Raw genomic sequence first — 13,379 nt, forward strand, 5'->3', positions numbered from 1 at the left:
ATTGATTTCTATTTTATTATTTTTATATTAATATTATTAAACATATTGTCCAAGTGGCTTTTTATCTCTCCTCTCCCAGGAATGCCAATGAGTCATAGATTTTGTCCCTTTATATAATCCCATATTTCTCAGAGGTATTATCCATTTTTTAAATTCTTTAAAAAATTTTTCTGTCTGACATAATTTATTTGAAGAACCATTAGTAGAGCTTTGAGATTCTTTCCTCAGCTTGGTCTATTCTATTGTTAATACTTACAGTTGTATTATGAAATTCCTGTACCAGGCATACCTGCTACCACAAAAATATACTTAAGCTCATGGCCCGTAGGCACTGTAAAACAACTATGAAATCAAGTCTACATAACAACCAGCAACAACAGGATGAAAGAGTCAAAATCACACATATCACAAAATCACACAATTTTCTTTCAGCTCAAGAAGCTCAGTTTGGGTCTTTCTAAAAATGGCAGTTTCATCTTTCTATTCTTAAATCTTTGTACTGAATTGGTTGGCTTTCTTGAACTGAGTTTCAACTTTCTCCTGGATCTCATTGAACTTCCTTGCCATCCAGATTCTGAATTCCCGTCTATCATTTCAGACAATTCAGACTGATTAAGAACCATTGCTGTGGAGCTAGTGAGCTCATTTGTAGGTAAGGGGACACTGGCTTTTTGAATTTCCAGAGTTCTTGCACTGACTATTTCTCATCTGGAAGGGCTAGCATTGCTTTAACTGTGGTGTACATTGAATATAGTCAGTTGGCTTTATTTCTGGAAGCTTTCATAGGGCTAAGGCTCTGTACAGTCTTTGTTGCTGAATTCTTGCTCTTGGTTTTGCAGGGGGTAGAATTAGTAAAGTGTTTTTTGGTGCTATATTTGGACTGTAATCCAATAGAGGATACTTGAGAGCAATGGGTGGTTGATACACTCTTAGCCGCACAGCGTCTTTGCATATCCTCACATTCGCAGCTGTTTTCTGTGGTGTAAATAGGAGAGAGGTGACCCCTTCACCAGGTCCGCTCCTTGGTCTTGGGGTTTGAGAAAGATACCTCTGGTCACTGGAAATGTACTTGCAATTTCCGTTATTGTTGTTGTTAGATCTTTCAGGTGTTGGGGCTCCCTTGGGGATTGGACCTGAGCTAGTGGCCACAGCCCTGGGATTCTAGGACCTGTTTGCAGCTCCCTTCTCTGGATCCTTGGGGTTGGGTTTTGGGTACACTGGGGGATGCAAAAGGCTTTCAGGCTGCCAAAATGCACTCTGGTGGAGCAAAGGACCCAGGCTGTGCACTTGAGGCTACACTGTGTACATGCACCTGTGGGGTAGCCAGGCAGAGGCCCTAGGTGGTACTGGTAGGCAGGTAGGCCTGTAGGACTGATGGGCCCCAGTCCTGCAGGGAATCAGGCAGTGTTTTATCCATGGCAGTTAGCTAGGGCTAAAGCCTCTTAGAGGGAGATAGGAGCTCTGGTGGGAGGGCACTTATGGCCCAACTCTGCCGGAGCTGACCCATACTCAAAGGTCCCCAAATCCATGTGTGCTGCAGCTCCATCTCTGTCTAATACCTGGGGAGATCCCCCTGCCAGCTCACATGTCCCTGGGGGTATGGAGACTCCTGCAACTAAGATCCTAGAGGTCCAAAGTGAGATGAGTAGTCCCCCAGTCCCTTCCCTCGTATCTTCCTCAAGCACCATTCAGAGTTGGAACACTTTAGTTTTTATTTTGTAATTTTTAAAATTTTTTATTGTAGCAAGTCTCTATTCCCTGAGAAGAGAGAGGCAGGTAGAGCAAGGACAAGTATTGTCCTTTAAAATTTTTTTTTCAAACTCTGTAGGTCATCTTTTTTGAAAAATTGTTTTTAGATATCACTACAGACACTTTCTCTGATCACACTTTTTCTCATTTTATATGCATGAATTAAAGTCAAAGAAGGCATAATTTTGGGAGGATCATGGGTGGACCACACTCACACCCCCTCTATATGACTTTATCTATTAACAACCTATAAATATATAAAACCAACAGAAATTTCTAGAAGACCAAAATTAGTAAATCATAGAAGAATAAAATAATATATTTGGCAAACTTAATTCAATAAATGCATATGAGCATTTGCATGCTCCAAACAGAACTTGATTTTCATGCCCATTAAATGTGTGTTTTATTTTCTCAAAGCAATGACTTGCTTGGCCATAAAGCAAGCTTTAATAAAATTAAAGTACATGTTAGCAAACTATACTGTATATGCATAGTTCTCTGTAGAGAGCCACTTTTCTTTCTTTCCGATTTTTTTTTTTTTTTTTTTTGCCAATAGCACAGAATACCCCTGGGGAAATCATTACATAAATCTGATTTCAAGAGGGAACTCAAGGTGAACAGTAACAAATTCTGTCAACCACTTTCACACAAGTAGAAAATCACAATACCTATTAAGGTGGAAGTCAAAGAACAAATAGATCGGAATCTGACAGCATGGGTTAAATAATTAGCTGTATAATCCAAACGCTATTTGATTCTCCTCAGTGGACCTATCAGTCTGTTTTTTCACCCAGAATATAGAGCTAATAATATCTGTCTCATAGATTTCAGTTGCAATATCCCAAGAGTTCTGTGATGTTTTAAGCATCTTCTTTTTGTCAGCCTTAATGCTCAATGTGATGAGTTGTAGAGATGAAAGGGGCATTGTCTTTGCCTTTAAAGAAGTTGATGATCTCATTTTTGTCAGGACTCTAGGAAATTAAATGAAGTCAGTTAAACAAAATGACTATTCCAATCATTTCATTCATCTGCATGATCCTTACTATAGCCCCTGGTTTGATTCCTGGAGAGTCCACTGCATGTGTGGACTTTGGAAGAATTGTATCGCTACCAAAATTGATCTTTGGTACCCATCATTTCTCACTGTTTTAGCTTTTGACTGCCCTCATTCTGGCATCTAGTGGCTACAGGCTATGTGCCCTTCATTTGTGTCCTTTCTCTCTGGAACCACTGTCCCTCATTACCTGTTGTCAGTTTTCTTAATACCATTGTTTATATTTTGTTCATTTTTTTCATGGTTTCAAGTGGCACAGAACAGTAGTCTTTCCTTATCTGCAGGGGATATTTTCCAAGACCTTGACTGGATGCCTGAAACTGGATAGTATTGAATCCTCTATATGCTGTATTTTTTCTATACATACTTATGATGAAGTTTAACTTATAAATTAGGCACAGTAAGATATTAACAACAATAATTAATAATAAAATAGAACAATTAAAACAATATACTATAATAAAAACTAAGTGAATGTGGTCTTTCTCTTTCTTTCTCTCTCTCTCTCAAAATATCTTAATATTTTCAAATCTTGGTTGACCTCAGGTAAATGAAATCATAGAAAGTGAAACCATATATAAGGGGTATTACTGTAAATGTGATTATTGTTACTTCATCTTGGTCAGAAATAAAATCCATCTCATTCCGTCTTAAGACAATTAAATAAAATGTTGCATTTAAAGTGCTTACCAATCAGCTGAAATATATGAATTAATTATATATGTATATAAGGTGATAAGTATCTTATGTGTGTAATATGTATTATTTTATACACACACACACACAATTTATTATCACTTTGAAGACCCTTGTGGGTCCAGGATCAAAGGGATTTTTCTATGTCAGCCACTTTTACTCTCCTTGAGTATTCTTCAGCACAGGGGTCCCCAGCCATGGACCAGTACTCTTCCGTGGCCTGTTAGGAAGCCGGCCACACAGCAAGAGGTGAGCAGCAGGTGAGCAAGCATTACCACCTGAGCTCTGCCTCCTGTCAGATCAGTGGCAGCATTAGATTCTCATAGGAGGGGAACCCCTATTGTGAACTGTGTGTGCGAGGGATCTGGGTTATGTGCTCTTTATGAAAATCTAATGTCTGATGCTATGAGGTGGAACAGTTTCATCCTGAAATCATCATCTCCCCATTCATGGAAAAATTGTCTTCCACAAAACCAGTCCCTGGTGCCAAATGGTTGGGGACCACCACTTCAGTATATTTGCACTGCAAGGAAAAAACTTCATATATCAATTTTTTAAAATTTCCTCATGTTATATATTAAAAATATGCACAGACTATGGAAAAAATCAAGTTAAATTAGAAAAAAGATCATTTATGTAATATGCATGCTATTTTTTTAATGGCACAAGAAAAAGACTAATATATTTCATTTATTCTGGAATTCTTGATTTTATAATTATCCTCTTGGGAATTTTTATTCCATCCATTTACAAAACAGTTAATTTAATTGAAGTTTTCATAATGTTTAACATGAATTTTTAGTACCATTTAAAAGATGTAGGCTTCAAACTTTCTATCAGAAAAGCTAAGAGAAACTTTGGATATTTTGATGAGGGAATATTAAATTATTTTGCCTTGCATAGGAATATGAAATATAATCAAGAGCTAGGAAAATGAGTCTCTAGTACATTCTAAATTACTGGAAGAAGTGGTTGTTTTTGTTTCCTATTGCTGTTGTAACAAATACCACAAACTTGCTGACTTAAAACAACATAAATATTTTCTCTCACAAATCTAAAGGCTGGAAATCTGAAATCTGCCAGGACTATACTTCCCCTAGGTTTTCTAGGAGAGAATCCATTCTATGCCTCTCACAGCTTCTGGTAGTTGTCTGGGGATACCTGGGCTTGTGGCTGTCTATATCTGCCCCCATTACCACCTTGCCTTCTATTCCATGTGTCTGTGTGAAATCTCCCTCTTCTTCTATCTTATAAAGACACTTGTGATAGCATTTAGGACTAACATAATAATCCAGGATCCTATGGAGTGAAATCTGTTCTCCCAAAAGTAATATGTTGAAGCTATAACCACCACGGTATAGGGCCTTTGTGAAAGTAATTCATGTTAAATGAAGTTATAATGGTGGGAGCATGATCTGGTAGAATTAGTGTTATTGTAAGAAAGTAAACCGGAGAACTTGTTTCCTTTGTGCTGTGGGGATAGTTCTAAGATGGCCATCTGCAAGCTCGGAGGAGAGTCTTCATAAGAAACTGATCCTGCTGGACCTCGATTTGGGATTTCTAGCTTTCAGAACTGGGAGAAAATAGATTTCTGTTGTTTTAAGCCACTCACTCTGATTTTTCTGTTGTAGACCAAGCTGACTAATACACAGGGCAATCTACTCATCTGAATAGCCTTAATATCATCAAATCCTTTGTCATATAAAGTAGAACATTGACATATCTTTTGGGGACCTCCACATTCTACCATTTAGCCCAGTACAGTGGTCAATCTTTTTTTAATCCACACCTCCCTAGAGTAAGAATCAAGTAAATCATACATCTTCAAGCGATAGCTGTGTAACAGATGCCAGACGCTACTTCATATTCAATTTCTCCCTTCCTAAAACCAAACAAACAAATGACAACAACAACAAAAGCAAAAAGCACACTGCGATTTAGGTACTTTTTACATCATGTGACAGAGCTGCAAAGAAAAGAGGCTCTGCAAGGATATATGTATCCAGGATATATGATATATATATATCCTTGATTAAATGACTCCATCTTCTAGTAATTTATAATGTACTAGAGACTCATTTTCCTAGCTCATGATTATATTTCATAATCCTTGATATATATATATTATATATATCAGACAATATATACATATATAATATTTATCAGACTATATATAATATATATAGTGTGTATATATATCTGTCACATTATGTAAAAAGTACATAAATTGCAGTGTGCTTTTTGCTTTTGTTGCTGTTCATTTGATTGTTCGTTTTTATAAAATGGGTCTCAGACTATATATATATGTACTCTACATATATCTGATATATATATAGTCCATATATATCTGATATATATATAGTCCATATATATCTGATATATATATAGTCCATATATATCTGATATATATATAGTCCATATATATCTGATATATAGTCTATATGTATCTGATATATAGACTATATATATATCTGATATATATATAGTCTATATATATATAGTCTATATATATATCAGATATATATATAGTCTATATATATCTGATATATATATAGTCTATATATATCTGAGATATATATAGTCTATATATATCAGATATATATGTAGTCTGAGGCTGTATATATACTATAGATATAGTGTCTCTCTCTATATATATATACACACACATATGTGTGTGTGTATGTGTATATGTGTGTGTGTGTGTGTGTGTATATATATATATATATATATATATAGTCTGATGCCCATTTTATTTAAATACTGATCCAGAATTGAAATCCACATTGCTTTCACTCCAACATACATCATCTTTCCCTAAATTCAGTTATCATTCTGGTGTTAATTAATCAGTTTCAATAAGGCTTCTTTCCACAAGGAACCATCTCACTGATGGCAAAGGCATGTATGAAGGATGACATTTATTATTTTTGAAAGCAAGCAGTTCATTAATTAAATATTATGTGTTTGTATTTAAAAACTTAACTTTTATACTTTTGTGCTCACACTCGTGAAGAAATGTATATTTTCTTCCTATTGTTAAAAGTAATTAATGGTGGGACTGTAAACTAGTTCAACCATTGTGGAAGTCAGTGTGGCGATTCCTCAGGTATCTAGAACTAGAAATAGCATTTGACCCAGCCATCCCATTACTGGGTATATACCCAAAGGATTATAAAACATGCTGCTATAAAGACACATGCGCACGTATGTTTATAGCGGCACTATTCACAATAGCAAAGACTTGGAACCAACCTAAATGTCCAACAAGGATAGACTGGATTAAGAAAATGTGGCACATATACACCACGGACATGGATGAAACTGGAAATCATCATTCTCAGCAAACTATCGCAAGGACAAAAAACCAAACACCACATGTTCTCACTCATAGGTGGGAATTGAACAATGAGAACACATGGACACAGGAAGGGGAACATCACACTCTGGGGACTGTTGTGGGGTGGGGGGAGGGGGGAGGGGGGAGGGGTAGCATTAGGAGATATACCTAATGCTAAATGACGAGTTAATGGGTGCAGCACACCAACATGGCACATGTATACATATGTAACAAACCTGCACGTTGTGCACATGTGCCCTAAAACTTAAAGTAGAATAATAATAAAAGAAAAAAATGAAAGTAATTAATGTATGTACATGATTTAAAGCAAAATTAAGTGGGATAGCATTAGTATTGATACAAAAACAGTAGTAAACCAGACAATCCAGTTTTCTGATAGATGAGCACAAGGACAGCCTTTCATTAATTCACAGAATAGGACGTAAAGAATAACTGAAAAAAAAAAAGAAAGTTACACTGTCATTCCTTTCTCCTTGCTCTGTGTGAACTTAATAGTGAATGAAGCCCCTTTTATCTTCCATCTAAAATGTCAAAGTCCTACAAGAATAAATTATGGATAGATGATAATTAATTTATTTTCAATATATTCTTTGCCTCAGCCTTACTTTCAAAATCTGGGCACATTTTAATAAATGCACAATATTTGCATGAGAAAACATAATTAAGTGAGCATGAAAAGGATCCATCTGCTACATAGTTTTATTTTTAGGAATTTACTGAATATCTATGCTAAAATCAAATTTCCATCACTGCTGAGCCTGTTATTACTCTTTTGAGCTTTCATAACTGGTTGATGTTTTCCTTCTGGTAATTTTTATGGTGAAACACTATCTCAGAACTTGTTTTGTCAGTTTCACTTTGTTGACTTGATTCCCTGTATCATCCAGGCCTCTGTGGTTACATGCAAAAAATACTGATCTTTACCAATTTTAGTAAAGGAGATTTCTTGGTTGACCATTATAACTCATAGTATTAGCAAGAAGATGGGAGAAACAAGCCTGGGCACAGGCAGAAATAAACTTTGCTTCATTAGATTGGGACACATGAATCACAAAAATGGTTTCATTGTAGAAACAACTCGTACAAGACACGCTGCTGAAATTAACATATCTAACCATTGGTAGCCTGTCTTGAATCTGGTCAGCTAAGTTCCAAGGCTTCTAATGACCTAACTTGGATTATGTATGTGCCCATATCTTGAACTGGTCAGGAAATTAAATGCACAAAACAATGCTTGGGATATACCATACCATGAGAGAAAAGTAATCCTCCAAAAAAAAAAATGAGTCAATGATTATTAGGAAGGTAGAAGGAAAGATGAGCAGCTACTGAGGAGCAAATGGGAGCTCTTTGAGATATAGATATGTTTCAAATATTTGATTCAGTTCTAAACATAATACTGTTGTAGAGCGGATGCATAATAAATATTTGTTTATTCATATTGGGAAATACAATTTAAATTGCTACATTTTAGAAAGATTTCTCCAGCAATAAACATGTCCACTACCCTTGCTTCAGTACTGACCCTAATTTTACCTTCTCTTAATCCTAAAAAAATCATAAATAAATGATGAAAAGGAAAGAGAAGGAAACAAAAAATTGTGAATGAAAAATATGTACTAGCTTCCAAGATGAAACAATGAATAACACACGCTATCTTCCTTTAAGGAGCCCCAAGCCTATAATAGCCTGATGTTTGGATCAGTGATTAGAATGATATGAGTTATGCAGACTGGTACCAAGAAGGTTAATGTTCACCAAAATATTATCTATAAAACTCAAAATTGAATATTTAAAAAATCAACTACAATATACATTTTTTAAAATCTTATAATCTTTTAGACCTGTAAAGTATAGATATAAACCATATATAGCATCATTTCATGTTATATGTAAAAGCAGAATAAAAATGGCATGGAGACAATAATTGTGACTGTTTAAGATGTTCATTTATGTGGATATTAACAAAGACTGGGAGGGTAACAGAAATAAAAGTAGATTTTCTAGAATAATGGATGTGTTTTATTTTTTAATTTCCTTTAATGCCACTATATGTGAAAATAAATTTGCAAGGAAATTTTGGGACTATTTATTCTGTCATCTGATTGTTTAGAAACAAAATACATTGAAATTGTCCCTTGCCTGTTAGTGTGATTCAATCCATTCTTCATGATTTTGCAGCTGTGGTTCTGGCTGTGACTGCCAGGGGAGACTTCCAGTATTACTGTTTATTTATTACTCTTGTTCTTTTTAACCTGTTTCCTCAAAGCATCTGCAAGTTTGTGGTTATGGGAAGACAGGTGGTGGATGTTCAGTAGATCTTAGCTAGAATAAATAGCTGTTTTGACTCTTGTTAAGAATGGTATTGTTTTTAACAGTGGTATCCAATAAGACTTACCTATTAGGAGTTGCAAGTGCTTTAAACTCTCGATTAGGAATATAAAATTGCCCTTCTTGCTAAAAACATACCTTTTCTTCAGTTTCTATGTTTCAGAATTCTATATTACATAGAATCCTTCAAATGGCATAGATTCTAACCCTTGTTCAACACATACAATTACTATTCAATCTCTTCCATCACCAGGATTTGACATCTCAGTTCAGCTGTTGTTGCCATATACCTGGTCGTTTTAATTGCTTCTGTATTAGTTTCCCACTCTCATTTTCTTCTGTTTCATTTTTGCCTATGTGCTGTTGCCATATCATGCTGACAGGGGCTCTAGCCATATCATACCTCTGATTTGAAATATCCAAGGGACCCTACTTTGGGTATTTTTGTTTAAGTTAGACCCTATGCCGGGCAAGAGTGCAGTGACACAATCACAGCTCACTGCAGCCTAGAATTTCTGGACTCAAGCCATCTTCCAGCCTCAGCCTCCTCATTAGCTAGGATTATAGGTGTAAACTACCACATTAAAAATTTTGTAGAGACAGGAGACTGATGATGTTATCCAGGCTGGTCTTGCACTCCTGACGTCAAGAGATCCTCCAGCCTCTGTCTCCCAATGTGCTGGAAATACAGGCCTGAGGCACCGCACCCAGCCCCCCTTTGGCTGCTGAATTAAGTATAAAATTTGTAGCTCAATTTTGGGATCTCCTCTCTACTTTTCAGTAATTTAAATCATGCTTATTGCTCCTTCTACCCTATAGACCAACAAGCCAACAACTGAGTCTCATTCTTCGGTTTCTTTGCTTAGTTTTCCTTCACCTGGATGGCCTCCCTCATTCTTGCCATAGTTATTCAGCAACCCACTTCAAAAATAACCCTCTTCACTAGAACTTTTCTTATTACCCCAAATGGAATTGACCATGATTCTTTTAAAATATACACAAGTCTGTTCTGCCTCCCTGCACTTAATAAGCTTTATATTAGAGTTACTTATGTGAATAACAATCAGAGTAGGTGAACGCTATGAAGACCCAAATGCTACCTTTGTCATCTTTGTATTTACCAAAGACATCTAAAACAGAACACTGGCTTGTTCATTGGCTTGATTTAAAGGGCAACTCCAAATTTATTGAATAAATTTAATAGGATTAGAAAGAATAACTTTTGTTTTCCTGTTTAATTATTTTTTAATCCTAGAGAAGTTAGAGGGGAGGTCAGACATAGGATTCCTAAACAAAAGAAAGACAGGAAAGAAAAAGGGAGTATGGGAGGTGGAAAACAATAAATGCCTTCTGGATTTCACCCAGTGAAGTTAAATTTCTTTAGGTATAAATTAAGAAGAATGTATTTACTATTTATTTATTTATTTATTTATTTATTTATTATACCCAGAGCCCAACATTTGGGTGACTTTATATAGGATCAGTTTTAGTGAACTCAGTTACTTTATTTTCTATTGTTTTTCTAATATTCTAGTTGCTTTATTCATGTTCTTTTTTACATTTAATATTCTATCAGCTTTATTAACTATTCTTGGAGTTTAGTTTTATAAAGATATTGTTTTTGTAAAAATGTTCTCCTGCTAAAGAACGTACTTGCCTGTGAAAAACCAGGAGAGTGCTGTGTAGAAAGTAGTGCAGGTAAAAAAACCTGGGTGAGATTTAAGTACTCTCTCCAGACCGTGTCTTAGTTTTCCTCGACCGCTAATGGATAGAAACCTAATTTCTTCCTCTCCTGTGAAGCAGTGTGATCAAAGTCTCACACTCAGGCAAATTAGCATTTACTAGTTTATTTTGTGTGCCCTAAAACAGTACCCTCAGGGATTGAGGAGCTGAGTGAAACACCAATATTCAAATTTGCTCTTCCCAAGAAACACATACACATTTGAATGGATAATCTTAAACCTACCTATAGTGGTATTTCTATACAACAATTAGGGCATACCCTTCTCTGACCAGAACTAGGAAACAGCTTTTTCTTTTCTTTTCTTTTCTTTTATTCTCTCCTTTTATTTTCAATTGTGTTTCTAGAGAGATGAACTCTAGAATAATATTTAGGGTTTCTGGAAATATAAAGCAGAGTTTGATTAGTTAGTATATACATTGGAGTTAATATAATCCACTATGTATATTATGAAGTGTTACAAATCATTTTCTTTCTATTGAGAAAATCAGTTATTTTCTTATTCACGTATTATTTCTCTATATACTGGGGGTTAAAATAAAAAGAAAGGACAGGATATATACTTTGTGAGGGACTAGAATCCTTAAAATAAAATCTTACCATGGAAGAAATAAATATTTTCAGTAAGAAAATTATCCCAATGGACATCACTAATGCAAAATTAAATATAATTTATTTAATTTCAAAGTTAAGAATTTTTCAAGGTATATTTTATGGTCTCTGATATATACAAATTTCCATTTTCTTGTTTTATTTTGATTGTAATGTTGCTATAATATTATATCGTGTTACAATAACGATTTGGATCTATTTGTTCAAACTATTTCTCTTGTATTTAGTGATTTCTTTCTTTCTATCTCTCTTCGTCTCTTTTAAGCCTCAACAAAGTGCTTCTGGAAACAATGAGAGCTCTCAAGTTGAGTCAACAAAGGAAGGAAATCCAAGTACCACTGCCTGTGACTCTCAAGATGTAAGAAAAACTTAAGATGCTTTTTACAGTATTAGACAGGAGAACAAAGCACAAGCATTTTAGCAATTCTAATTCATGCCACCATGAAACTATTTATATGTAATATCTACTATCTAAGGATTGTACTTTTAAATATAAGAAAGTAAATGTTCTTTATGTTCTTTTTTTTTTTTTTTTTTTTTTTGAGACAGAGTCTTGCTCTGTCGCCCAGGCTGGAGTGCAGTGGCACAATCTCGGCTCACTGCAAGCTCCGCCACCTCCCGGGTTCACGCCATTCTCCTGCCTCAGCCTCCCGAGTAGCTGGGACTATAGGCGCCCGCCACCGCGCTCAGCTAATTTTTTGTATTTTTGGTAGAGACGGGGTTTCACCGTGTTAACCAGGATGGTCTTGATCTCCTGACCTCGTGATCCGCCCACCTCGGCCTCCCAAAGGGCTGGGATAACAGGCATGAGCCACTGCGCCTGGCCGTAAATGTTCTTTTGTTGTGAATCAGGTAAGTGCTCCATTAAGCATTGCAACTAGATTCTTAGGACAACTGTGAATATGAGTTTTTAGAGAGGTAAGTGGAGGACCACAGGCTAAGCAAGGTGCTCATTCCCACAGCTACATGAAAGAAAGCTGTTAAAACGTAAAAAACAAAAGCCAACAAAAAACCTTATAGGATGTACTTCTCCTGTAAAGCAAATACACTCAGTATACAGAGACATCATGGTAGAGGAAGGGAGATTCATTTCCTTCAAATGATAGGAAATATGGAATTTGTTCAATGAGTCTTTTCACTCATTAAAAGTGCAATGGAATTTTATTTTTTTGAACTTTGGCAAAATTGAGCTAATGGATTTATTACATTTAGATTTGAGAACAGCAAATGACAACAATTGTGTTGGATAGATTCAAAATTAGGCTTTAATCCAACTTGAAAAGTGTCTGATGAAACTATGCTTGAAAGAAATCAGGCTGCAGCTAAAAATATATAATGATGATAAGGAGGAATAGAAAAGTAAGTTAAACAAGTGTTCTCTTTTTTCTCTTCTGGCTGCCAAAGTGGATTTAGAAAAATGAATTACTCTCCCAGCTACTCGGGAGGCTGAGGCAGGAGAATGGCGTGAACCCGGGAGGCAGACCTTACAGTGAGCCGAGATCGCGCCACTGCACTCCAGCCTGGGCAACAGAGCGAAAGTCTGTCTCAAAAAAAAAAAAAAAAAAGAAAGAAAGAAAGAAAAGAAAAGTGAATTACTCAGAAGTTTTGCCTTCAACTCTTTGTTTATTTAAACATGTATGCAAACTATACAATTTAGAACATAAAATTAATAAGAAGTATAAATAAAATGCTTGAAATTTACTTCCAAAGGAGGAGAGAGTCAAAAAGGCTTTGGGCAGGAAGGAAGATTTTTACTGTAGTTTGAAGCATGGGTAGGTCTTTGACAGTGAGCAAATTTGCAGAGGCAGGAAAATATCACAGCAGTATGGCTAAAA

General features: G+C 35.7%; 1 protein-coding gene across 4 annotated transcripts in view; it reads left to right on the forward strand.

The window, feature by feature from the left end:
• LUZP2 (leucine zipper protein 2) overlaps nucleotides 1-13,379 on the forward strand; it is a 583,499-nt gene that overhangs the window by 539,115 nt on the left and 31,005 nt on the right. For 2 of the 4 annotated variants that reach the window (XM_019035931.4, XM_019035930.4), the window contains exon 10: nucleotides 11,810-11,902. The exons of the other annotated variants lie outside the window; for them this stretch is intronic. In XM_019035931.4, the coding sequence (XP_018891476.3) occupies nucleotides 11,810-11,902 (93 nt within the window). The remainder of the gene's footprint in view (nucleotides 1-11,809; nucleotides 11,903-13,379) is intronic. 4 annotated transcript variants of the gene reach the window in all.

This window comes from Gorilla gorilla, chromosome 9, assembly GCF_029281585.2.
Source record: "Gorilla gorilla gorilla isolate KB3781 chromosome 9, NHGRI_mGorGor1-v2.1_pri, whole genome shotgun sequence".
NCBI lineage: Eukaryota > Metazoa > Chordata > Mammalia > Primates > Hominidae > Gorilla > Gorilla gorilla.